The sequence below is a fragment of the Chelon labrosus genome, assembly GCF_963514085.1.
Source record: "Chelon labrosus genome assembly, chromosome: 20".
In the NCBI taxonomy this organism is placed as follows: domain Eukaryota; kingdom Metazoa; phylum Chordata; class Actinopteri; order Mugiliformes; family Mugilidae; genus Chelon; species Chelon labrosus.
In genome coordinates this window covers 23758766-23785381 of record NC_140353.1, presented here as the reverse complement: position 1 = coordinate 23785381, position 26616 = coordinate 23758766, and the positions used below count along the sequence as shown (strand labels likewise).

The following is a 26616-nucleotide window of genomic DNA, read 5'->3' as shown; positions in this document are numbered from 1 at the left end:
GTTAATTTCTCATCAATCTGAAATGTGTGCCATAAGGCCAGGCAACAATACCCCAATGGGGCTATTTTTTTCCTTTACTCCTATCAAAATGAAACTTTACACAATGAAAATACCCATGAAAAGTAAAATTTTTTGTATTACAAGTTTCTTTGAAAATGTATTTTAATATGCAAATGAGCTATACACTAGTCGAATATGCCCAAAATACACCCAAAAGTAATTTTTTTGTATTACAAGTTTCTTTTGAAATGAATTTGAATATGCACATGAGCTTTACACTTTGAATATGTCCTAATTTGTATAGGCAGAAACACCATTCATATGTATGATAAATATATCGGCCCAATCTTCATCCAATCATCATGCTGCTTTTAGACTGGCCTCTAACTCGAAAACTGCCTGGCTTGGTAGTACCTGCCAGGGGTATAACCCCCGCCGGTATAGTCTGCAGGGTCACAGAGGAACTTATTTACTTACCTTATTTATTGGATATTACTTATTAGACATTCCTTTTGTGACGCCTGTTAGTTTTACAGATGGTTCTAAATAGTTGTGCAAAAAACGCCTGATGCATTTCCTGTATTTCAATGTAAATAGTTGTAAATAACTTTGTTGTTTGCTAAATTTTTATATAAGCTTTTGAAATTTACAGTTTAGATTTGCATTCTAAGTTATAAAAATGGTTCGTTAAATATGTTTGTGGTTTTCACGGTGAAAAATCTAGGTTTTTCCTACTCGGATTTTATGTTTTAGTGTGGTTTTAGGTCCACTGTGTTGATACAGTATGTCAGAATGAAAAATCACACATGTGAGGTTGTGCTGAAAAGAATGATACCCAACAAGTCAAGGTAAACTGTTTTTAAGATGAAATATAAAGGTAAAACCAAAAGTAGTAAAAAACGGCCAATTATACTCTAGACTCCAGAGGGTTAAGCAAAATGTCTCTACAGTAAAATATCTAGTTAGAAAGGAATTGGTAACTTAAAAGGTTCTGATTGGGTTTCTAGCCTAGATATTGCTGTCGCTAGCTTCTCATAACACTGCAAAGCTACTTTACAAATGGTGGAAGTCTGATGTGTGGCCCATCTGGTCTGAAATACTTGCCTACTACAAAAAGAGAAGCAGTTTTGGTGTCTGGCAAAATTATTTAAAGAGCTGGAATGTCTGGAAAGTGTGTCTATCTGGTTTTCATCTGTCTTCTGTGTGAGAGTGAATCGTTTCGTTTGTAAGAATGACATCTGCCTGTTATCTCGTAATCTTACCAACAATACCAATACAATCATTTGTAAATCTACCAGCCCAAAATGTAATCTCACCACGTTACTAATGACTAAAATGGCAATTCTGACTTTCTATCATGTCATTAGGTTAGGCTTGTTCACAAATAAAAAAAAGCCTATATTCGCCTATATTCGACTAGTGTATAGCTCATTTGCATATTAAAATACAGTTTCAAAGAAACTTGTAATACAAAAAATGTAACTTTTCATGGGTACTTTCATTGTGTAAAGTTTCATTTTGATAGGAGTAAAAGAAAAAAATAGCCCCGTTGGGGTATTGTTGCCTGGCCTTATGGCACACATTTCGGATTGATGAGAAATTAACATTTTCCTCAACTAGGATTTCTTAGGACTTTTAGTATGTTGTTCTGGACACCTCATAGAAATTATCTATGCTGAAAAAAATTCTTTTACAATTACTTCTATTTTTGGCTCCAAAATGAGTTAGTTTGCCTGGACTATAAAGCTCAGTGTAGCCACTGTGTTTGCAAGTCTGTTTCAGTCAGCAGGGAGAGCTCAGACAAAGTTTCCAGAAATGGACTGATGAAGCAACATTTGTATCTTTTGCCTGAAGAGGCAGCAGTGAGCACTTGTGTATGACAATTCACTGAACTACTTCCTACTGTTTGTAGAAGGGCATCTTTTACAATCAGCTTTCTAGCTCATCAGTTCTGTGTTCAAACCACATGCTCTTAATGATTTTGCTAGTTCTTTGGTTTTGTTTTTTTCCGTAATCATCAATTTGAGTTTTTGGTATTTCTTGGTCTTGGTCTAGTCCTGTGTGAGGAAGTGCCAACTCCCTCACTGTTTATCGTTTATAATTTTAATTTATCTGATTTGCTATGTTGGATGATACGGATAGAGCATGGACATCTTAGTTAAATGTTTTCTTAAAATAACTGAAATAAAGAATAGTTAGCAAGACAGACAATGTGGTTTGTCACCTGGTTCCAGTCCTTTGTGCTTCTGGGCATGGGCATAAAGAGGAAGCACGCCTCTATAGCTACCCTTTTATGGAAAGTAAAAGGAGGCGGGTATCGTTTTGATTGGAAGATAAAATGGGTGGAAATTTTTCAATTAATTAAGTCAAATTGTTCATATTGTACCTTTCGTTGATTAGAGCTGAATGTACTGTATTTTTTTTGTTTATATTGCAGAGTTTAATATGTATTTGTTGGGACAAACAAGTCAAGGAAGTTATGGTTTTATTGTTAATCATGTCCGTCCTCCCTTCACAGATCTACTCTGATAGGCTGATTTGAACTGGAGAGAAGACCTATCAGAGTATATATAGGCTGAGAATGGTTTTTAGTGGGGTTAGTTTTTTTTGTATGCTATGGGAAGAGCAGCACCCCATTTGTCTTTGTTAAACGACTGCCTTTGTTTGAAATATGGAGAATAAAAGTCATCCTGTTTTTCTGCACACCTCCTGGCCAGCGTGATGTGTTTGTGGTCCTGCATCTCTCTTTACAACAAATGGTGTCAGAAGTGGGATCTCATACGCCTGTGAAGAGTCAGCGGCAGAACCCGGAGTAAATGAAAGGTGTAGGACGTGGAAGAGCTCGTTCGGCAAGAAAAGCCACCCTGGCAGACATGGAGGAAAAGACAATGAACTTTGTGCCGCCACCAGATGGGGCCACAGCTGCTGAAGGGGGAGAAGAGCCAGTAGTACGACCTAAGGTGGCTATGGTCAGTGGTGACAGTCAAGAGCTCTCTGAACAACATTTTTTTGAAGAAATGAGAGAGTTTATGCGTCGATCTAAACAGACTGAAGCAGTACTTTTCGAACAGATTAAGCAACTAAGAATTGAGATGGTACCAAGGTCTATGCGGGACTGGTCCTCGGAAGAACATTATGAGGGCGCTGATCAACAATTTCCTTCTCCCATGACTGCTGGTGTTCAAAGGCTGCAGACTGAAACTTCCAAAATACAAATGACAAGGGTCCAACCTGAAAAACTCACTCCACATCAAGCTCAAGGGCCCAACTCCTCTTCACAGCAACTTCCAGCTCAGCATCAAGAACATGCTTCTTCACCAACCCGTGCTGCAGGACACCATGTTGGTGATCCTAGAATACCTGATTTCAAAGAAGGTGAAGACCCAGAGAGTTTCTTTGTTCGGTTTGAACGGATAGCCAGAACATGGGGGTGGCAGCCAGTTGAGTGGGCAGCCAGAGTGGTCACCTTACTGACGGGGAAAGCGCTTGAGGCTTATGCGGGAATGGATGAAGAACAGTCTGAATCCTATGAAGCTATTAAATCTGCAGTGTTAATGAAGTACAATGTAACCGAAGAAACCTACAGACAGCGTTTCCGGAGCACTACTGTGCCGGTGGGAGAGACGGTCAGAGAAACGTACAACCGGATTAAGGGACTTTATAGACGATGGATGCGACCTCAGAGCCGCACAAAGGAGCAGATTGGTGAAGTCATCATCTTGGAGCAGTACCTCCGTGTGCTACATCCTGATATCCGCACCTGGGTTAAGGAACACAATCCCCAAACTGGAGAAGAGGCAGCCGACCTGGCAGAACGCTACACAGCTGCTCACCGGGACCCCATGAAGAAAAGAATGACTGTTGGTAAGCCAAGGTTTGGAGAGAGCAAACCTTGCAATTTTCCTGTTATGGACAGTGTGGACAGTGGCGCGGGTAAGAAAACTGCTCATTCCAACTTAAAACCCAACTACTTGGTATGTTTCTACTGTCAGCAACCGGGCCACAAAGCTTCGGTGTGTCCTTTAAAAAAATCAAAATCTGTTGAATTGTGTGCTGTACCTCGTCCAGACAGTGATCAAAGTGATATTAATAATACTGATATGGTTCCACACAAACATGTAGTGGAAGTGACAGTTAATGGTAATGTGGCAAAGGCTCTCGCTGACACCGGTAGCTCCCAAACTTTGGTAAAATCCATCTTACTGAACAATGCACATGCTAACTTTGAGCGAAGTGTAAATATCACATGTGTTCATGGATGTAAGAAAGATTATCCGACGGCAGATGTGATCATTGAGGTTGAAGGCCAAGCTTTCCTGTTAACTGTTGGAGTCCTAGATCACCTAGCCTATGATGTGATCCTTGGTGATGATTTGCCCATCTTAGACAACTTAGTCCAACAAAACTCTGTAGCATATGCCTGTGCTGTAGTTACTCGTTCTGCAACCAAAGGGTTAGAACCACTACCAGATGCAGATGATAGTTTGTATGAAGGGGTGGGTAAGGTTAAGAAAACAAAAAGACAACGACGTCAGGAGAAGAACAGACATATTGGCAAAGGTAAATGTCCTGAACCTACTCTCCCTGTAACCCCGCTAATAGAACCTCCCTGGCAAATCCCAGACAACTTCAGAGAAAGCCAGATGAATGACTCATCTCTAAAACCTCTTTTTGCTAAGGCACGTGTACTAGAAGGGAATCAGGAGGCAGACTCAGGGGGACTGAGTAGTGTTATTGGGGATCCCTTCATCATAAAAGACAATCTTTTGTATTTGGCTGACATTGACGAGCCCAGACTTGTTGTTCCAAAAGAGCATCGTCAGATAATATTACATTTGGGCCACAGTGTTCCGTGGGCTGGGCATTTAGGACAGGCCAAGACCTACGACCGCATTGCTCAACGCTTCTATTGGCCAGGTATGTACAAAGAAGTAGTAGAATACTGTAAAACATGCCATGAATGTCAAATTGTAGCGCCCACCAAAGTTTCAGACAGAGGCCAGTTACAACCATTACCCATCATGAGTGTGCCATATGAGAGGATAGCAATGGATATAATTGGTCCATTGCCAAAAAGTAGTAGTGGCCACAAATTTGCCCTCGTCATATGTGATTATGCGACCAGATATCCGGATGTCTATCCTCTGCGCTCCATTCAGGTCAAACATATAGTTCGGTGTTTAGTGGAGTTGTTCTCAAGAGTTGGCATCCCAAAAGAGATCTTAACAGACCAGGGTACAAACTTTATGTCACATCTTATGAAGTCACTGTATTCCCAACTTGGTGTAAAAGGGATAAGAACAACCCCATACCACCCTGAAACTGATGGTCTTGTTGAAAGGTTCAATGGTACACTGAAACAAATGTTAAGGAAGTTTATTGATGACACTGGCAAAGACTGGGATAAATGGATGCCTTTTCTTTTGTTTGCGTACAGAGAGGTACCCCAGGCTTCAACTGGTTTCTCCCCTTTTGAGTTGTTGTATGGCAGACAGGTCAGAGGCCCCTTGGACATGCTGAAGGACAACTGGGTGGCTGGTGAGGCAACATCAAAAACAACCAACATCGTCTCCTACATTCTGCAAATAAGAGACAAACTGGAGAGTTATAGAGAAAAAGTCAAAGAACACATGCAAGAAGCTCAACATAAACAGAAGGTATGGTACGACAAACATGCTCGTGACAGAGAACTGAAAATTGGCCAAAAAGTTTTGCTACTGCTTCCTACAGGACCCAGTAAGTTGCTAGCTAAGTGGCAAGGTCCTTATTCTGTTACCAGAAAGGTGGGACCTGTAACATATGAAATTTTCTGTCCTGACAAACTTAAACACAGACAGTTGCTTCATGTAAACCTGTTAAAGGAGTACCAGGAAAGAAACAACCCGGAGACAGGTGGGGAGCGTGTTCTGATGGTCCAGGATGTCCAGCCAGAAGATGATGAGGTGGTGGAAGCTGAAGAAGCTGACATGGTACCCTTAAGACAGCAGTGTACACCCCAACTCCCTCCAGAACACTTGAGTGTGGATCAGTGGCATCAACTGGGTAAACTTAAACAACTTTTCCCTTCACTGTTCTCAGAAAAACCTGGACGTACTGATGTGATAACCCACAAAATTGTTCTGAAGGACCCTAAACCTGTCCGCCTGAAGCCTTACAGAGTTCCAGAACGAATGATGGAACCACTAAGAAAGGAGGTCAAGATGATGCTAGACATGGGAGTCATTGAGCCGTCTAGGAGTGAGTGGTCAAACCCTATTGTCCTTGTTCCCAAGAAAAACTCCACTCAACCACGGTTCTGTTCTGACATGAGGAAACTGAACAGTATTTCCTGTTTTGACACTTATCCGATGCCACGTATTGATGAGCTGTTGGAAAGACTGGGAAAAGCCAAGTATATCACAACCTTAGATCTATGTAAAGGTTACTGGCAAGTGCCTCTTGACCCAGCTTGTAAAGAATACACTGCTTTCCAGATTCCAGGAATGGGTTTGTACCATTACACTGTGCTACCTTTTGGTCTTCATGGGGCGCCTGCAACCTTTCAAAGATTAATGGACATTGTGCTTAATAATTGCTCCAGGTTTGCGGCTGCCTACCTCGATGATGTTGTGATTTACAGTGAATCGTGGGAGGAACACCTGCAGCATCTTGAAGTTGTCCTAACCAAGATCCAGGGAGCTGGACTGACTCTGAACGCAAACAAGTGCTCTTGGGCCCAAGAGGAGGTGAAATACCTTGGATATTTAGTTGGCCACGGACAAATAAAACCACAAGTAGAGAAGATAAAGGCCATACAGCTGATTCCGAGACCGCTAACCAAAAAGCAGGTGAGATCCTTTTTGGGACTCGTGGGATGGTACAGAAGATTTGTTCCTCATTTTGCTACACTTGCAGCACCACTCACTGAACTAACCAAAAAGTCAATCTCTAAAGTAATTTGGAATGATGAATGTGAGAATGCCTTCCAGACCTTGAAGAGACAGATCTGTCAAGCTCCTGTGTTGCAGACCCCTGACTTCACAAAACAATTCCTTGTGCAAGTCGATGCCTCTGGTGTGGGATTAGGAGCTGTGTTAATCCAGGGAAGGCCAGGTGAGGAGAAACCTGTCCTATTCCTAAGTAAGAAGCTGTTTGACCGCGAGAGAAAATACTCGACAGTGGAAAAGGAGGGACTAGCTATAAAATGGGCTATTGATTCGTTGAAGTATTATCTTCTGGGAAGAGAATTTGTGTTGCAGACGGACCATAGACCCTTAAAGTGGATGCACTCAAAACAGCATCAGAATGCAAGAATCCTGCGTTGGTGTCTAGCTCTCCAGCCATACCAGTTTACCGTACAGCATTGTCCGGGTAAGAGAAACCTTATTGCTGATTATCTGTCCCGTTTGCCTGACCTGTGCAAACCAGAGGGCGAGGAGGTGTGAAATGTGAGGAAGTGCCAACTCCCTCACTGTTTATCGTTTATAATTTTAATTTATCTGATTTGCTATGTTGGATGATACGGATAGAGCATGGACATCTTAGTTAAATGTTTTCTTAAAATAACTGAAATAAAGAATAGTTAGCAAGACAGACAATGTGGTTTGTCACCTGGTTCCAGTCCTTTGTGCTTCTGGGCATGGGCATAAAGAGGAAGCACGCCTCTATAGCTACCCTTTTATGGAAAGTAAAAGGAGGCGGGTATCGTTTTGATTGGAAGATAAAATGGGTGGAAATTTTTCAATTAATTAAGTCAAATTGTTCATATTGTACCTTTCGTTGATTAGAGCTGAATGTACTGTATTTTTTTTGTTTATATTGCAGAGTTTAATATGTATTTGTTGGGACAAACAAGTCAAGGAAGTTATGGTTTTATTGTTAATCATGTCCGTCCTCCCTTCACAGATCTACTCTGATAGGCTGATTTGAACTGGAGAGAAGACCTATCAGAGTATATATAGGCTGAGAATGGTTTTTAGTGGGGTTAGTTTTTTTTGTATGCTATGGGAAGAGCAGCACCCCATTTGTCTTTGTTAAACGACTGCCTTTGTTTGAAATATGGAGAATAAAAGTCATCCTGTTTTTCTGCACACCTCCTGGCCAGCGTGATGTGTTTGTGGTCCTGCATCTCTCTTTACAACATCCTGTCTTTTTCTGTCAGACATCAAACATTTATTTAAAAATTAAATTGACATGACATTCATTATAAAATAAAATATCCCATGAAAAACTAGATGAAACAGAGAGTGCTGTGAAACAGTGACTTGGGGATCTTGAAGTGAACAGTTGTTAATATGAGAGTCCAGACACTCTGTCCTTATTTGCCATCTTTGTTAATCAAGAATATAAGTAGAAAAACTCTGTTCAGTCATTAACTTTAGCACAGCTCACCAAATGACATTAAGATGTCGTCATCATCATTATTTCTTAAACAGCAGCTTACCCTTCCTGTCAGTTTTATTGAGGTCAGCAAAGCCAGACACTATCTGTTCGTCAGGGGGGAAAGACACATGTTTTCCTCCTTTACTCCTCTTCTTCTGGTTCTTGTCGGGCTTCTCTTCTGTACCTTCATCACTCTGGTCATCATTGTCACTACAGTGGGTCATCTCTTGTTTTGGACTCAGTTGGTCAGTTCGGCTCAAGCAGGAAGCATTCTCCGTGTCAACAATGTTCGAATCCTATCTCATCCATGAAGCAACAGTTAGCAAAGTACTAATAAAGAAGGAACGGAAGTACGTGCAACAGTCGATGCACAAACAGGTGCACCGGCGGTCCTCTTGGATGTGAAGTGCTGCTCCCTCCACTCTGTGGCACTTGGAAAGACAAGACACTAAATAGCCAATATCTTATTCATGAGCTGTGCACCAGGTTGCAAGTGATATCCAATATGTTTGTATCAAATGACACATTCAAAATAGGTAAGGCAGTGCACATTTACATACCTATTTAAATTTACAACAACATCAGGAGTATACAAGCCATACAGTGTGCAGATATGATGTGGGAAAGTACTTCTTTAAGCAGTTGTTTCTTCTTATAAATTTGTCAGGCATTAGAAAGAAGGAAAATATTTGTGGCAGCTTTCAGCACACAGTTCAAAACAACACTGTTCTGTCACTTTACTTAGTAGTTTCTGTCAAATCTTCAGCCCTGTCTCTAGCCCTGTTTCTTTTTGAGAAAAAACTAAACAAAACACAAACCAGCAAGTATACTGAATACAGTGGGGGCAAAAGCCAGATGCTCTCAATACGTATATGGACACCAAAACAGAGTTAGACAGACAATGTTTAATGGACGTAGATACATGACACAAACATCACTCAAAGTGAATCCCAGTGCGGTTCTGTGTCTGCAAGATGTGTTAAATAACACAATAGCCATGACAGCTACAGTATACACTGATCAGCCACAACATTAAAACCACCGACAGGACAAGTAAATAACATTGAGCATCTTGTGACAGTTCAATGTTCTGCTGGGAAACCTTTGGACCTGGCACTCATGTGGATTTTCCTTAGACATGTTGCACCCACCTAGACCAGACTAGACACCCCCACCCCATAGCAATGACACTCCTTGATGGCAGCAGCCATCCCCAGCAGGTTGCAGCCTGACACAGGCACACACATAAAAACGCTTTAGGAACAACTAAAAAAACATGAAGAACAGCACAAGGTGTTGACCTGGCCTCCATATTCCCTGATCAAGTATCCGTGGGATGCACTGGAACAAGGCCCCCACTAACAACATTCTGTCACAACTTTTTTGAGGCACAAGGGAGACCTCCACAACATTAGGTCATAATGTTGTGGCTGATAGGTGTATGTGGCCAAAACGACGGCTGTTGTGTTGTTTTCAGTGTCATACAAGCTGCCAAGTGACCTATAAATTAATTACATAGCCTATTAATTAATTAAAAGGCAATTTTAACATATGTTTTTTGTTCGTGTCATAAACACCGCTCTTTTGTACATTTGTTTGGTGAGTGTTAAGAGTTTGAAAGAGTAGTGTGAAGGCTGGCAACCGTGAGATGCAGAAAAAGCCAGAGGAAACTCACTTTAATCCTGATAAGCAGTGGTTGCAGTTATGTGGATCCAATAAAGCAGTATCACCATTTCTTTTCTTTTTTTTGTAATTCCCTCAGGTATAGAAATATTTGCAAGGACAAATGTGGTAGATTGACCAGTGTTGTGGAGCTCACAGGCACACCAACTACAGAATAGAGAGATTGCGGAGATTGTAAATAAAAATTGTCACATGACATTCATCTAAAATCAGTTCATAGCCCATGACACACAGTCACTTATAGCACATTGTGTTGTAGGCTACTCAAAATCAAGTCAGAATCAGCTGTTGTATCTTGCTGTGGGCAGCTTTAAAATAAATATTGCAAAAAAAAAATATATATTTATCTTGTTAGAACCAATACAGTCTATAGTACCAATGAACTGAAGACTACAGTAGGCAAGAGCTGATTACCACGTTTTGGGCAGGCATCTAGGGTTAGTGTATAGTTTGGTGTCAGTGTTATGTCATTTATCTGTGCACTAGCACAAATCAGTATATTTTTTTGAAAACAACTACTATCTAACCTATTACTGTGTCTTTACAGTTCATTGAAATAAACAGGGACCTAACATTTATGGCATGAATCCTAAATTAGTTCTTCATCCGTATCTGTCAAGGAAACCATTGACAGGAAACCCAAACATCTATCAGACAGCTTTGCATTTCAGAGTTGAAGCGCCAACCAATAGAAATGCCAGTAGAATGTAATCGACCAATAGAATAACAAAGCGTCACGACGCCATTTCCTGACCGGTAGTTTTGCGGGAAGTTTGGAGCTTACGCAGTTTAGCTTACAGTAACACATAAACAACGACGTTGACGGTGTGTATACATCTTCTACATGGCTTGGAATGTGTTATGTGACGTTTACTGACAGCTATGCAGAAATGCTGGGCTGTTTGTCATCAGACGGCATCGTGTAGCAGCTGATGGAAAATAGTGTTGCTAACGAAGCAGCGCGGTTAGCATGTTAGCTACGCAGCATTTAATTTAATAGTCTGTGGGCTCACCGCTTAATAAAACTAACGATTCTCGGCCTGTTCTGCCCGTAAACCCGTTTTGATTAGCATTAACATTAACACTAACATTCGTGTTAACTGAACCTATCGCTACGTTTACTGATTTTACTACGAACACATTGTGAACGATCTCGGTTATCCAGGTTCATGGTGTATCAAACACGTCAAGTAGCCTTAGTTTTTAGCTTTGTTTTAAAATACACACTTAGGTTAACGTTACTAGCAGGCAACGAGGAAGCTCAGAATGTGGTTAACTAACTTCCTTTACAGTCGACATCACTTCCATGTAGCACGGAAGCGAACACTTTCAGCGAACAACATGTGAAAATATGTCGCTGTTTTACAGTATACAGTTTAGCTCAATTTAGTTCGACTTTGGAAATGTGCACCCAACGATCATTAAGAGATGCAGCACGAAGTAACCATAAAGGTCACTAATGGCTGTACGTTTCAGATGCCTCCTAAAGCCAAGGTGGCAGGGAAAGGCAGAGCTCCGGCTAAGAGGAAGCTGGCAGAGGAGTTTCCACCTGGAGAAGTCCTGACAGACACTGGGAAGAAAGCCTGGAAGCTGGGGGTTCCTATCGGCCAGGGGGGATTCGGCCTCATATATTTGGGTAAGGATACAAGCTTATAGGCTGATGCTCCAGCAGCACATTTTAATTACAGTCGTATTTTATGATTTATTTAAGTGCCACAGAGTATTAAACCTATTCCCTTTTTTGGTTCCCCAGCTGAGGAGAATTCTGCAAAACCTGTGGGTACGGATGCTCGCTATGTCATCAAAGTGGTAAGTGGTAAACAGTCACTGTTTACATGTTGTCGCTGTTAACAACATCAGTGCGTGTAAATGCATTAATGGGGAGCTGTGGGGAGCAACTTTGGGACTGTAAGGTCACAGGGTCGTATCCCCCTATGTCCACGGTTAAGGTGCCTTGAGCAAGCACCTGACCCCAAAACCCCTGTCAGGCCACTGCTCCTTGTGTACACACTGCTATATGAAAGAATGAATAAATGGGTTAAATGCAGAGAAAGAATTTAACCATCAAAATAAATTAACATGAGCACTTCCCAATGAACTACCTCTAAAATACAAGCAAATACCAGCCCTCTGGGTTTTCAGTTACAAATGGTTTGGAGTGCTCTGTTTTGTCTTATGAAGTTTCTAAATCACTGCCCACTCAATATAACACTCACCTAGTCTTCAGACTGTACTTTGTCAAGATCACACACATTAGTTATTTGGAGTTAGTCTGACCCCGAAACAAATTCTTCAAATGTTTGCACAAATGCAACATCTAGCTCAGTCAGACCGGACAATAAATAGACTTTATCTTGCCAGCTCTTTTGTACAAATTCCAAGCAATGTCCAGTTGAGGCCGGGTGTTCATAGAGCAGGAAAATATCTGGAGAATTCGCAGTGTACACTGATGGGCTTCATGTCCTGCCTCCTACTTGACATACCCAGGCACCACCCTTATTACCTGTACTGAGGTACACAATCCCCTCTTGTCTGTTATTGTGTGAAAGGGGAGCAATGCAGCAATTAGTGATGTAAAGTACTCAACTATATGTTCTTGGCATACATGTTACTTGTGGCTGTTTCTTTTAATATTAAGAAAACAACATTTGCCTTTGAAACTATTTGTAATAGGTACTAAGTCAATACCTCAATTCTGAATTCTTGTTTTTCTGTGTGTGGACGGTAATTACAAATGCTGAAGATACTGGAGTTACAAGTCAATAACAACATGTGGGATGGAGGCAGCAAGGTCCTTTGCACTTTGTGGAAAATAAAACGTACCAAGACTGTGTGAAGATGCTTTGTACTAGATGTTCAGGGACAAGCTATAGACAACCAGAAGCCCGTGTGCACTGTCACACTGCATTTTAAATGAAAATAAGAAACTTCTCAAACTGAGAATTTTACACAGAGTGAGTATCAGCTGTTATTACAAGACGTTATAGTGCTTTTAGTTGGTGAGGTGTGGCAGCTGCCACTGTTGTAGCAGCTTTCCACACAAAACATTCACAAACGCATGTAAATTTTATTTTCATCTGTTGCAGCCAGAAACTTGCAGTTGTATTTAATTATTTTTTTTACCTGCACCAGTGTAACGACATGGGCTGTACTGTTCAATGTAGACTTAAACATACCTATTGTTTTGTCCTCAGGAGCCCAGTGAAAATGGACCACTGTTTTGTGAGCTCGCATTTTACATGAGAGCTGCGAAACCTGATCTCAGTAAGTCACGTGATCATAAACTATAAACACACACACCTAGGAGTATGTCACCAAGCCAAAGTTAGTCTTGTGATCATTACACAAATAGTGTCTCACCACCAGGGCAAACAAATAAAAGAAAGCCAACTTCCTTAATTAAAAAAGACTGTCTTGTAGTAGAAGCACGGAGGGAGCCTGCAGAGGAAGGGAATCTTTTGGTGGCAGCGCTCTTGGCCCCCAGGCCACAGCTTTGCATTTTATATAATAACAATCCAAATGTCAATCTCCCCTGACAATTAACTGTTATATTACTAAGGAACCAAAGACTCATATTTTATTCATGGTGGAATCTCACTTTGTTGGTAAATATTTGTCCCTGCAGCAGATTAGCTTGAGGCCACACTAGCCAACTCCCCACCACGGAATTATACTCTTATTACTTTGAGCATGGCAGTCACCACCCACTTACACTGGCACTAGTGAGCAGTGTTTTCACAGGAAGTAAAATCAAACAATCTTTGAATAACATGGTGTGCATTTCATATACGCATAGCATTTCATATGCTGGCACATTTTTGCCAGAAAAGTGCATTTCTGATGAGTTTCTTCTTGTGCTGCAGTTCAGAGCTGGATGAAGTCTCACAAGTTGAAAGTTCTGGGTGTTCCCAGATACTGGGGCTCAGGTCTGCATGAGAGAGGAGGGAAAAAGTAAGACACAGTAACCGCGCAGCCCATCCACTGTTTTCTGGCGTAAATGCCCCTTGATTGGGGCTTAAATCCTTTGAAAAAGGCCTGCTGTTGTAAAGCATCTTGAGACAATTTGTATTCTTATTGATGCTATATAAATAAAATTTAATTTAACTGAATTTTAGTTTATTGAAAAAGCCCAGATATACCCAATCTTTTTTTATTTACTCAGAAGTAAAAAAAATAATATTTTTGAAAATCATATTATTTTGCTGTACATGTCATTTTGTGTGTTTGATAATTTTTTATCTCTGGGCCTAGTTTCAAAAAGAACTATAGCCCGGTCAGAAACGTCTTTGTTTATTGTGGATAATGAAAGCTGGGCTTGTTCAATACTTACGAAGTTCTAAAGAAGTTCTTTGTTCATACCAGGTACCGGTTCATGGTTATTGACAGGCTTGGCACAGACCTGCAAAAGAAGTTTGAAGAATGTGGAAAGAGATTCCCCAGGAAACTGGTCCTGCAGCTCGGCCTTCGTCTGGTTGGTTATGTCAAAAATAAATGGTTGCATTGTGCTCACAATCTCCCACTGAGCTGGAGTTAAAATTGTAAACAGTAAATCTGAGTAAATACATTGCACGAGAAGGAGCCATCCAAGTCCTGTTAATGAATGCTCTGCTTTATTTAGTTTAACTTTGAGGATATTGCATGAAATGCTGAGACCAAAGCTTTCCAGTCCCACAAATCCTTCTGTCATGTGCAAAAGCCAATAGAAAATTATTTTATGTTTTGACAGTAAGGCGTCATTTACTGTTCATTTTCAGTATGTATAGTGCTAGTGGGAGTTTTATTTCAATTTATAGTTTTGGTTTTACGGGCCACTGCATTACAGTTTGGTTCTTTATGTCAGTAGTGTGTACTACTGCAACATTAGTCTGACTGCGCAGTTACAGAGCACAGTAACCGCACACAATTGTTAGATTGGGCTTTGGTTATGTTCTACCTCTTTCACCAGCTATTCACACATGGTGTAGTTTGCAACTGAAAACTCTCATCAGACGGGGAGGTAGTTCCATTTCACATCTGGGTTAATAAATGCTATTTCCATTCCCCTCACATCAAGATTCTGAAATTGTTATCACAGATATATTTTGTCTGTGCTCACATTGGATCAAACACTCATTTCTCTTTTTGCTTCTTTAGCTGGATATTCTGGAGTATATCCATGACCATGAGTACGTACATGCTGACATTAAGGCATCTAACCTCATGTTGAGCAACAGCGATCCAAACCAGGTCAGTTGAAGCACCTTGGCTAAAATCATCCCATTTTATTTCGGGGTAATTAATGTGCTACCACCGCCTTAAAATGTTCAGCACTACATTTGTTGTTGCTGCTGTGACCCCAGCGCGGCTCTTGAAAGCAGGGAGATGATTGTGTTTTTGGTTGTAACACACTTGTGCCGCATCATTAGATTCAATTAAGGCCTGGAGAGAGGGAGGGTGTGTGTGTGGGTGTGTGCGTGTGTGTGTCCCAACTGGGGAGATTAGATGGCAGCAGCAAAGAGCCTTGTCTACCAAACAAGGTGGGGGCAGGGGCAAATATTTTAATTTCAAGATTAATAATGTATCATTGGTGGTGTTATTAAAGGGCTATTTATAAATTACAATTAAAAAATCTGCCCCTTGGGATTTTAATATTGGGCGTTAATATTATTGTTTTATGTTTTCCTATGAAGTTGTTGGGCCATAGGTTTGGTTTTACACTGTACAGTACTGTGTTACAGCCATTAAGAGTATAAGCACAGTGCAGGCTAAGTTAATTTGTTTCTCTGTGCATGTTGGTGTGCATTCCCTGAATTGCTGTGTTTGTGAACTGTAGGTCTACTTAGTAGATTATGGGCTGGCATACAGGTACGCACCCGACGGTGTCCTAAAAGAGTACAAGGAAGATCCCAAAAGATGTCACAATGGTACCATTGAATTCACGAGCATCGACGCCCACAAAGGAGCATGTATGTACAAAACAAGTTAGAAAACCAGAATGCTGGTTCTGTGATGCTACGACACTGGTCACACTAATTACACAACTTAAATGAGATAAATAAACAACACTGAGCATGTAGACATGTGGACATTCTGAAGTGGAATAGACATTTATTCATTGAGATGAGAAGATCGAGAGGTTTCATCTCTGTATATTCAGTACCTGGCAAGAAAAAGTAGCTGAAGTAGTTACTGACATAAAGCTTCAACTGCTTTGTGCTGATCCACACAAATACACATGACCTTACACATGGCCTTGATATTGATCTCATCATCTAATGGTTGAAAATAAAACAAATATGTGTATTTTACAGAATGTCGAAGTAGTTCTTTTCTGCATTTTTACCTTGAAACCATATTTTATGTTATATGTATATTCCGTTATGTCACATTTCATCTGTTAATGTCAGTATCTGAAAGACACCATGTATGCTGACACTGTTTGTTGGTGTGATTGTGTTCAGATACATGTAGACGGAGCGACTTGGAGATCCTGGGCTACTGCATGGTCCAGTGGCTCTGCGGTCAGCTGCCCTGGGAGGACAACCTGCAGGATCCGTTGTATGTCAGAGACGCCAAAATCAGGTGAGAGAAACACTTGCAGTCACTGTGACCATCATCTCTTTCATAATGAACTGCACTATGGACTCAATTTTATGTTGTTTGCAGATGTGAGTGTGCAGAGTGTTTTTTTTTTTTTAATAATGTAATGTGTAATGTTGTTGTGCACCATGAGGAGCAGCATCTCCAATTTTATGATATTGATACAATGACAATAAAAATTCTATTCTGTTCTATCATCTCAGTTCTTTCAGTGAATGCTTTGTGTAAGCTAAACTTAACCATTAATAGTTTACCAGATGTATTTACCAATTTATTGTCAAGCAGACAGAGTAAAGCAGCCTGTGTGTGAAATGATGCTACTCATTTCCCCCTTACAGGAGTCAAGAAAACATCTCTGCCTTTATGACCAAGTGTTTCTCCTCTCAAGACAAGCCAGGTAAGAAAGACACACCACATACACGCTGTTGGCAAAGATGAAGGACTATTTGTGTACACAAATAAAAGTAAACCAGTGATGTTCCCACAGTATTAGGATTTACCCTCCAGTTTCAAAAGTTAGTATACAGCTATGGGCAATTTAGAATCACCATTTAACCTAACATGCATGTCTTTGGAATGTGAGAAGAAACTCACCCGGGCACAGGGAGTGCCTGCATCAGGTTTAACAGGGTGTTAAACCAGGCATCAATCAGCTTGTGCAATGATTCACAGAATATTCTATTATTATTGTTGTCGTTTTGATTTGTTTAGTATGGTTCTAATTAAGATTGTAGAAAGTTCAATACGGACACTGCAGCAAATATTTTTAGTTCTGACTGTAAATGGTGATTTTGACGTTTGTTGTCTTCCTGAGGTAAGAGTTGCTGATACTAGAGTAGAACACTGTGATGGTAGTATGTTGGAACCAATTGTAACTTGAGGATAAGAGATGTTTGAGTTGTGTCAGGGTTATTCTTAAAGTCTTTGACTATCAACCATCATAAATGAAACATGTCGTATGTACTGAACAAACAGAATAAAGGCGAGGGAAACATACTACACAATACTTGATGTAATATAGAAAAGAAGATGTAACTAACGTATCTGACCTGCCAACCTTTTCTTGTGCCACACATGCTGGCTTAGAAGGAGGTTGCTTTCAGTTTGGGGTTATGGTGACCTTTTGGTTTTTTTATGTTACAGATGAGATCCAGAAGTTCTTGGAAGAAGTTAAATCTATGGGATACCAAGACAAACCTCCATACGAGAAGTTGCGCTCCATTCTGCAGGCAGGACTGAAGACCATCCAGGCTAAAAATGACAGCAATCTGGAGTTCACATCTGTCAATGGAGCAGTTGCACCTCCTGCCAAGGTCAGCTCACACACTGACAGCAATGATTCTACTTTTTAACCTTGACTTTATTGTTTAACAGTGAGCAGTACATGATGCCGATGTCTGACCTATAAAACCAGGACACAGCAGTGAAAGTTAAACTCAAACAAAAGACACAGACGGATTATAGAGGATTCAAGTGATTTCTCTTCAGCGCAGTTTAGGTGCTAAGGCCAGGGGAGGGCATTGGTTGGACATGGTCAGCCCTGCTACCTGTCAGGACCACAGCAGCATGATTGGCTGCAGCATGGCTCGCAACAGGTATCCCCTTCTGTGAGAGTGCAGTGGAAACAGATGTCATGGGAAACCCTGTCTTGTGGAAGAAAAAAAAAAAGAAAATCTGTTATACTGATGCACACGAATGCTCGGATGAAAAATTGTGTTAATCTTTAACTGCAACTGTTGCAGAATTTGCTATCCAGAGTCCAGGTAAGATCCAAAAGTGTCCTTAGGATAACAGGAGGAACACACAGATTCGTTCTGACTGCTGTCGGCTAGGAGTAAGTTGGAGAAGTGACGTATGACTTTTCTGGACCACAACAACATAAGTTCAGTCAAGAATTCTGATTGAGATCGATGAGTTTTAATATGAGACACTTGCAGAAGGGTCTACATACATGATACAATATTAGTATTAGTCTTAGTATTGTATTTACAACATATTTGTTTTCTGCTTCCCACGTCTCTCACACTCACTCACGTGCGCACACAGACACGTGCGCACACAGACAGACATTTGCTCTCTGTGCATATGGAAGATGCCACCAGGGACATCGTGTTGCCAGCCAAAGGGTTACTGGGCCCCGGCGCTGGTTATTGTATGTAATTATCCCACCAATCTGTTCACCTCAGCGGGTGTAGCATGGTGATCATGAGGTAGCAATTGTCAAAAAGGAGGCAAAAATGGAAAGCAGGGCGGCGGGGTGAGTGATAGTTCAGACTGAGTCTAGCTTCATTATAGATGCCCAGGAAGGAGGAGGACGGATGGAGGAGTTGATTCCATGCTTGCTTTGATTTCTGCAGAGGACAGATTTAACGGATCGGTTTAAGGGAAACTATTTTCTGTATTAACAGTGATTTTAAGAAACCATCATTTTTGTTAACCCCGCTTTTGAGGTTTGCATCAGATGGAAGGCAAGTTGGAGTGTTTGTTGGTGTTCTGAGGTCAAACCAGTCTAACATATAATCTGACGTTTTAATGGATTAATGTGTGCAAGGTCTCAAGGTGGCTGGTGAAATGGTGGTGAGTGATAACTGCAACTCACAGAAGGATGGAGGTTATGAAAAGTCAAGGCCTCATGGCAGTGTTTGTCTCTTATTTCCTCTCACCTTCAGACCTCTTTTGAGAGCTTTCACATCCTCTTCACTTTTAGGTATTTGTAAAAACTATTAAGTCGTATGAAGTCTCAGGAACAAACAATACAGGACAGCTTTCACATATTTCCAAATTCAGCCATCTTCCAGTTTAAAAAAGCAGACACCGCTTCACTTCATTTATCTTGTTACTTTTTCCTCCAGAAAACAACGAAGAGAAAGAAACCAGCAGGAGCAAAAGAAGTGGAGGAGAGTGAGACCGATGGAAGTCCCATCAAGAAAAGGAGAGGTGAGAAAGGTAGTTCTTACGTTTATTTAAGTAAGGGCCTTTATCACTGTGGGAAGTTTTATGAAAATGTCTAGTCCTGGTTCCATAAATAATAAGAATTATTATGAACCTATGATATCTTAACCTCTGATGTTTTGTCCCTAACTGCAGTAGCTGTTAGCAGTGTATGTCCTGTGTTTTAACACGTTTAGATGGACAAGTTGCTGCCTTAAAGACTGGAAAGTGTCAACATCAACATATTTAGAGCAGGGGTGTCAAACCCATTTCTACCAAGGGCCACATCAGCATTCTGATTGCCCTCAAAGAGGTGGTTGTAACTGTTTAAATGTAAATACTGCTTAACATAATGTTAAGTAACTCTCCCTGTATTTGATTTTTGATATTATTTATAGAATTTACAAATATTGTATACACATTTGCATAGATCTACAAGTCTATGTTGTCATATTGTTAACTACATCAATCCATAATCACATTATTTCAGCAAATAAAGACAAATATCAAGCACAAGTTATTACTTCAACTTTGTTCAAAACTTTTTGTCACAGCCGAAAGGAGCAGCGTTATGGTACACCATATAATTGTGAGCTGCTATAAAACATGTGAAAGATGTGACATTTTAAAAAAACAAATGGCTGCACACGGCCTTGCAGAAAGCATACATCCAACCTGCGCCATCTTTGCTCTCAAGCCACTCTCACTTTGATTACTAAATTTAGTATAGTATAGTCTCTTGTCGGAGGATTTGCTTTACAGTCCTGCTTAAGTCCTATTTAATTTTCCCCTGCAGTAGTGAATGGAGTGAAGAAAAGCCCCAAAAAGACTACTAGACCCAAGAAAGTCCCCAGCACTGGAAAAAAGGTTGACCCCAAATCAGAACCGGTTGAGATGGAAACACCGACGCCACCTATACCCACCAAGAGATCCAGAGGCAGACCCAAGAAAACCATCACATAAACATCCACGTTCTACTCCATTCCAAAAAAAAATGTTCTTTAAGTTTAATATGTAGCACTGAACTGAAATTTGATTGTGCTTATTTGTAATAAAGAGGAAATTAAATTGACACTTTTTTTGTTTTCAATTGAAGATTTTAGATTTTTTTTCAGGGCGAGTGTGAGCCCACAGCTCCCTTAGCAATTTTTTGTCTTTATGCAATAAGCAGTTTCTGCTGAGACTCTATCTCATGACTCTATAGATGTTGGACACACTCCATATATACCCATCATTCATAACATTATGACCACCTTCCTTATTTTGTGTAGGTCTCCCTTTTTCCTCCAAAACAGTTGTGACTCATCAAATAATGGACATGGGCCTTCTGAGGGTGTCCTGTGGTGTCTGACAACAGAATGTTGTTAGTGGGGGCCTATGGGTTGAGGGGAGGGGCCTCTGAGGATCATCCCACAGATTCTTGATCAGTTTGGGATCTAGTGAATTTGGAGGCCAGGTTAACACCTTGTTGTATTTTTCATGTTTTTTGAGTTGTTCCTAAAGCGTTTTTGTGTGTGTGCCTGTGTCAGGCTGCATCCTGCTGGGGATGGCTGCTGCCATCAAGGAGTGTCATTGCTATGGGGTGGGGGTGCCTGGTCTGGTCTAGGTGGGTGCTACATGTCTAAGTAACATCCACATGAATGGCGGGTCCAGAAGTTTCCCAGCAGAACATTGAATTGTGACAAGATGGTCAATGTTATTCACTTCTCCTGTCAGTGGTTTTAATGTGGCTGATTCGTGTAGTAAGACTGAGAGCCATGATTAGGCATGATTCCTGAATAAATAACTTGAATAAATATTGTTTGCATAATGTGATGCAGTTTGATGGAATGCCGACACAATCTTTAGGCTCAAACATCATTTAGAGTAATGGTATGACAATTGCATCTGTCATCTGTTCACCATGTGGGTATGTAATCATATAATAAATCCCCTTTTCATGAAGGTTCTGCTACTGAATACCAACTGTTTCGGGAGGTATAGATTCAACTGTATTATTTCCAATCTTGTAGTTTTTGATTCTGTTGAACCATGTTCTTCCACCTACTCAGTGTGTTTTGTCGTTCATGCTCATTTCTATTGTCGTTATTACCATAATCATTGTAAGTATTTTCATTCACTGTACCAACAAGTATGTCAGAGCTACTACATGTTCCAGAGACGTCTTGTTTCCGACCAAGTACTTGCTTGATGGAAAATTGTTGAGTTTCTCTACTATGTATAGTGCCTTGAAGTAACACGTTGTAATTGATATAAATATATTTGTAATGTATGGTTTTACTAATAGTTAAAATGTCTTTTTCCAAGGCTGCCATACTGTTACTGTAGATCTGTAATCCACTTTCAGTATACTCCATGCTAACTTCAAAATTGCCAGTTAGTGTTGAGTCCTTCCTTTTTTGATAAGAATACTACAGTTACACATTGGTAATCCATTTGGTGAGACATTAAATTTCAGTTTTGACTGTTTATGAATGAATTTGAGTTCTGAGTCATTGCAAGTTTTCTAGTGTTGAAGTGGTTACTAGCATCTCCCTGATGACTGAGATAAAAATATGAAGACATGTCAGATTTCTTTCAACGAGATGGCAACCCAAAAGTTGTTCCTTTTAATGGATTACAGCAGATATAGATCAGTAGTAAACTATTGATTGAAGTAACTGACGCAAACTAATCTGACTACAGGTGAGGAATGTCAGTCATGACCAGTTGCTATACAATTACCTGTGAAGGAAAAGCACTTTTGAATATACAGCTGTTAGCACTTAAGCAGTAAAAATGTGAATGTCACATTTGACTTCTAAAACCTTTAAAGGAATAAGTGAAATCTGAATCACTGCTCTGCATTTGCAAATGAGTGCAGCCCTTTCCTTCCATCTTTGTCCTATTGTTGAAATGTCAGGTTTTTGACATATTTTTCAAATAGTTGTGAAACTTCTGTCAAATCATGAGATGTGTATTTCCATCTCAGTGAGAGTGCAGGAGAACATTTCACACTTGAGATGTTGCTGACAAGTTGTCCCTTTTCCCCGCATCCATCCCTGTCCTCAAGCTTATGGACCATCCCCAATGGGACCCCCCACCTCCCTCATTAACTCCCAACAGGCTTCCCTCCCTTCTCGTCTCCCTTCCCTCCCCATGGAGGAAGACATCTCCACTAATGTTAGTGTTGTGAGGACCCTCGGGGGCCCCTGTGGCGGATGGTGGTTTGCTATCGATTGTTATAGCCTCTTCAGGGGTAAAGAGCCCCCCTGCCTGGCTTTCCTCTCCATCTCCTCCCCCCACCCTCCTCCGAGTCATTGACCTTAGGGGCGCCACAGCCATGGGCCCGCAGTAGGGGGCAGTAGTACATAATGATAGCAAATGGATGTAGGTGGGTGGGGGGCAGGTTTGGAGAGATGGCACAAGGGGGGAGGTGGGGGGGACTAGCACTTAAACACAGGACTACCTTCTTTTTTGCCTGCAGAGAGGTGGACAATTTGAGCCCAGCCGGCCGTGTTCCTTTAGCGTGCCTGTGTTATCTTGGGCGGCTGTGGCTCAGTCGGTAGAGCGGGCTGTCCACGAACCAGAGGGTTAGCGGTTTGATCCCTGTAATGTGCCACATGCCGAAGTGTCCTTGAGCAAGACACTGAACCCCCAGTTGCTCCCAGTGCGTGGCACTGGTGTGTGAATGTGTGTGTGCTTGTGTGAGCGAATGTGAGTACCAATAGGTATAAAAACAAGGCCATTTACCATTTATCTGGTGGCCGGCCTGGCAGGTGCCCGTTTGTTTGCTGTGGTTGGCCTCTGATTGGCGAGCCGTCAGAGCGTGAAAGCCTCGCAGCAGTGGCCTAACCACCGCTCCCATGATATGGGTGCCAACCCTCCACAGGCCCACATGCCAATAACTCAATCACGGTTTCCCTGGCTTGTAGGCTTGTAGTCTGTGTTTGTGACAATTTTCAGTGTTTTGGTGGGCTGGGGTGGGAGGGGAGCCAGGGTGTGAAGCTAAGGTACTTTAAAGACAAGGTCCAGCAGTTGACTTAGTATGTGAGAGACAAGTCAAAAGTTTGCATAGCTGCAATAATATGCTTATACCAGGCTAATGTTTTTTAAGATTCAGCAATCTCTCTTGGTTGTTATATATAGAACATAACTGAGACAAGACTGGAGACATAAAAGTGCAGATTTGGACTCATTCCTATTAGACTTTGATGGCTTCCCTGAGTGTTAAAATATGCAATGAGTGAGATGATACCATAGACTGAAAATAAAGATGGATGACGGAGCAGCTCCTCAAAAGTGAAGTCAAAGCAAGTAGAGCTCCCCCTGGTGTCTGGCTGCAGTATAGGTATAATCTCCGCCTGCTCCGTGTTAGTGGATGGGACTTGGGCCAAATTAAAACACTAAAGTGAAGTAATTATTAATTAAACAAAAACTGGTGAGTGAGTCTGGCAGAAGTGTGGACAGGTCATCGATGACATGACTCCACTTTCGAGCAGTACTGCGCAGACTCTGGCTCCAAACCATAGTCCCAACATGGCGCTGCCTCTATCCCCCGGGAAAATAGCGTCAGTGTGGCCAATGCAAGGAAGTGGGGGGACATTGTTCATATTTATATACAGTCTATGGATGATACATACATTTATCTCAAACCAGGTTCGGATTGCGCAGCATTTATTATTATTTACATAATGGTCTATTTAGGTCTGGGTTTCTTTTCCAAATATCTGGTGGTTTAAATCTACAACAGATTGAACTTGGAATGAAATACTGAGACTATCGACAAAGCAGAACATACAGTATATTATATATATTCCTAGCTTGAAATGTGCTTATGTATTATGTGTGTTTGGTGGTATATTGCTTCTACTACAATGCAATTGCCAAAACTCAGCTTTAATATATTAGGAATAAAGACACTTATTAGGAGTCCATGCAACGAGTTGCAGGATCCCTATTGATTTTTTTTATTTGTTCTTCTGGTTGTTCTGTACTGAGATCAATGGAGAACTTTGTCCACTGTATGTCCCCAGACTGAGAGAGGCCAGCCCATGCTTTTATTTAATCACCTACAGATGTCAGAGTTTATGTCCTCAAAATCATAAAGGCTTCTGCATGTGTGACTCACATCAGGGAGTGATTAGTGGTCCCACTTTAATGACGCACTTCCTCATTTTGTGATTGTGGCCGACAAAAAACATCTCATGTTTAGGCCTTTTTCCCACCTGTCTTCCACAGCAGACAGTCACGTGGCTGGTGGCGGTTCAAACAAACTTGAACACACTGCTTTCAAGCAGCCCTTGCTCCTTGGCTAATCGAGGGAAGGAGAGAGAAGGTACTGGTGGTTGAACGAGACAGAGGGGGTGGGGTATTAGCAAGAACAAAGCCGTGAATCACAGGAACAAAAAGTTATTGTATTTCAGATTATTTCATGACGGTTACGTTCTAAAGCAGAAATAAACAGGCCCATAACTTCACGCAACCCTGCAGGATGGTGCCGCATTACTGGGTTTTGTGTGAATGCTGCAGATAGACATGCTTCATCCTGTCCTCTGTGGCCTCTCTGTGTGTGTGTGTGTGTAGCACAGCACTGTTACTGAGTCAGCCTCACAAACCTTAAGCTTTTAATACATTCATGGTACAGATGCAGAGCAAATACAAAGACTGCAGTGTAACCTGGTCATATCTTTTCTGTAATATGTTATGGTATAGTTTGACTGTTGCACCTGTTATTGTCCCAAAGTTTGCAGCTCAGAAAAGTCCTGCACGGAGCAAAAAAAAAAAAGAAAAAAAAGAAAAAAGAAACCAACATCAGTGTCTCTGCGGACCGCCACTCACTTTTAGTGCGTGATAAATAAACGTTGAACTGGATTACTTTTATAATCCATTGCTTTCCAGGTGGTGCTGTAACTTTAAAAATGTGTTTTGCCCTCTGACTTTCATAGTTTCAGGTTGATTTACTTATTAAGATATTTCTAAACAATGTTCTTTCACAGTCCAGCTCTGAAAAACAAATATTGCCCTCAATAATAAGTTTCTGTATGCTCACTGCAGTAAGCTTCAGGATCTGTACATTTAGATTTTTTCTGGCTGCCAATAGCTTGGTGGAGCTTGGAGCATTGTTTAGAGGAAACCATGCTGACATTACTCAGGACATAAAAGGCTACTTTTACTTCAGCATGTTTTTACTCTCCTCTTAAATCCCCACTCCCCAAAAAGTCCGTAGAACTTTAACGTGTCTTATTGGGTTGAAGGGAAAATGATATAGTGTGAACTATACGCTAAATCATGCCATATTCTAGGATATTGGATGTCTTGAGGGAAGAATACGTGTATTTGCATTCTGGCACCTGTTGTGACACAGAATTAGATATAAAAATAACATTAAAAAGAAGTCATTTTTCTTTTCATTGTGTCATAATGTAAATCGTATGGACTTCTTTGTCTTGCGCTTGTGAATAATCTGCTGTGTCAGTGGCCTCCTGTGTCTTCTCCCTACTTTCCTTGGCTCTTCAATTGTCACAGCTTTGACAGTAAATCTACATTTCACCCTCCACCCTCACCTGAAACACACAAATTCCGTTTCACCCACCTTCCAACCTGAAAAGTACAATACAAACTTTCCAATAGTTGCAATCATCCACACCTACCTCCCCCTTAAAACTCCTGGATGAAAAGATGCAATGAAATTTCACTCTGTTTGTGCTATAATTTAGCCCCCCCTCTCCCCTTTTTGTCAAAACAACAGACCCCCTCTCCCAAAAGACAAAAACACCTAAAAATATTCACACAGGTTCCAGGTGTGGGGGGAATATGTGGGGGAAGTTACGGTACATTTGCCATTCTAGTTGTGTGTAAATATTAGAAAGCAGCGGGTTCCTGGCGTGAGGAGAAGCCAGCCAAAGCGGCGGCACTAAGACAGGCGTCCTTATCTGTATTGTGTTCAGACTCCGGTGTGCTCCTGCTGTTTGTAATCTGCAGCCGCCGCTGTGAGCAAAACTGGACAAGCATTTATTGTCCCAGCAGGAGGACGCTTGACAAGAGAATGTTAAACACTACGCTACCTGCAATTTTCAAAAG

General features: G+C 41.1%; 2 protein-coding genes across 3 annotated transcripts in view; one reads left to right on the top strand and one right to left on the bottom strand.

Annotated features, from left to right (window-relative positions):
- LOC311505284 (uncharacterized protein) overlaps positions 1 to 8683 on the bottom strand; it is a 67402-nt gene extending 58719 nt beyond the window's left edge. Inside the window, exon 1 of the mRNA XM_084568765.1 lies at positions 8423 to 8683. Coding sequence (XP_084424891.1) covers positions 8423 to 8585 — 163 coding nt within the window. The 5' untranslated portion in view covers positions 8586 to 8683. The remainder of the gene's footprint in view (positions 1 to 8422) is intronic.
- Positions 8684 to 10780: 2097 nt separating this feature from the next.
- Positions 10781 to 22017, top strand: vrk1 (VRK serine/threonine kinase 1). Of its 2 annotated transcripts, none has more exons than XM_084569272.1 (13): positions 10781 to 10869; positions 11521 to 11680; positions 11798 to 11853; positions 13239 to 13308; positions 13908 to 13995; positions 14407 to 14515; positions 15178 to 15270; positions 15857 to 15989; positions 16485 to 16605; positions 16962 to 17020; positions 17767 to 17936; positions 19476 to 19560; positions 20351 to 22017. In XM_084569272.1, the coding sequence occupies exons 2-13, from the start codon at positions 11521 to 11523 to the stop codon at positions 20515 to 20517; spliced, it is 1311 nt and encodes a 436-aa protein (XP_084425398.1). In that variant the 5' UTR covers positions 10781 to 10869; the 3' UTR covers positions 20518 to 22017. The 2 variants fall into 2 exon arrangements, with proteins under 2 accessions (XP_084425398.1, XP_084425397.1); XM_084569271.1 differs by having other exon boundaries at positions 19476 to 19569.
- Positions 22018 to 26616: the final 4599 nt, after the last annotated feature.

Coding starts and splice junctions, on each gene's coding strand:
- vrk1 (XM_084569271.1), top strand. CDS start 11,521: ATGCCTCCTAAAGCCAAGGTGGCAGGGAAAGGCAGAGCTCCGGCTAAG. Junction 17,021..17,766: donor CTCCTCTCAAGACAAGCCAG/GTAAGAAAGACA, acceptor TTTATGTTACAG/ATGAGATCCAGAAGTTCTTG. Junction 17,937..19,475: donor CAGTTGCACCTCCTGCCAAG/GTCAGCTCACAC, acceptor TTTTTCCTCCAG/AAAACAACGAAGAGAAAGAA.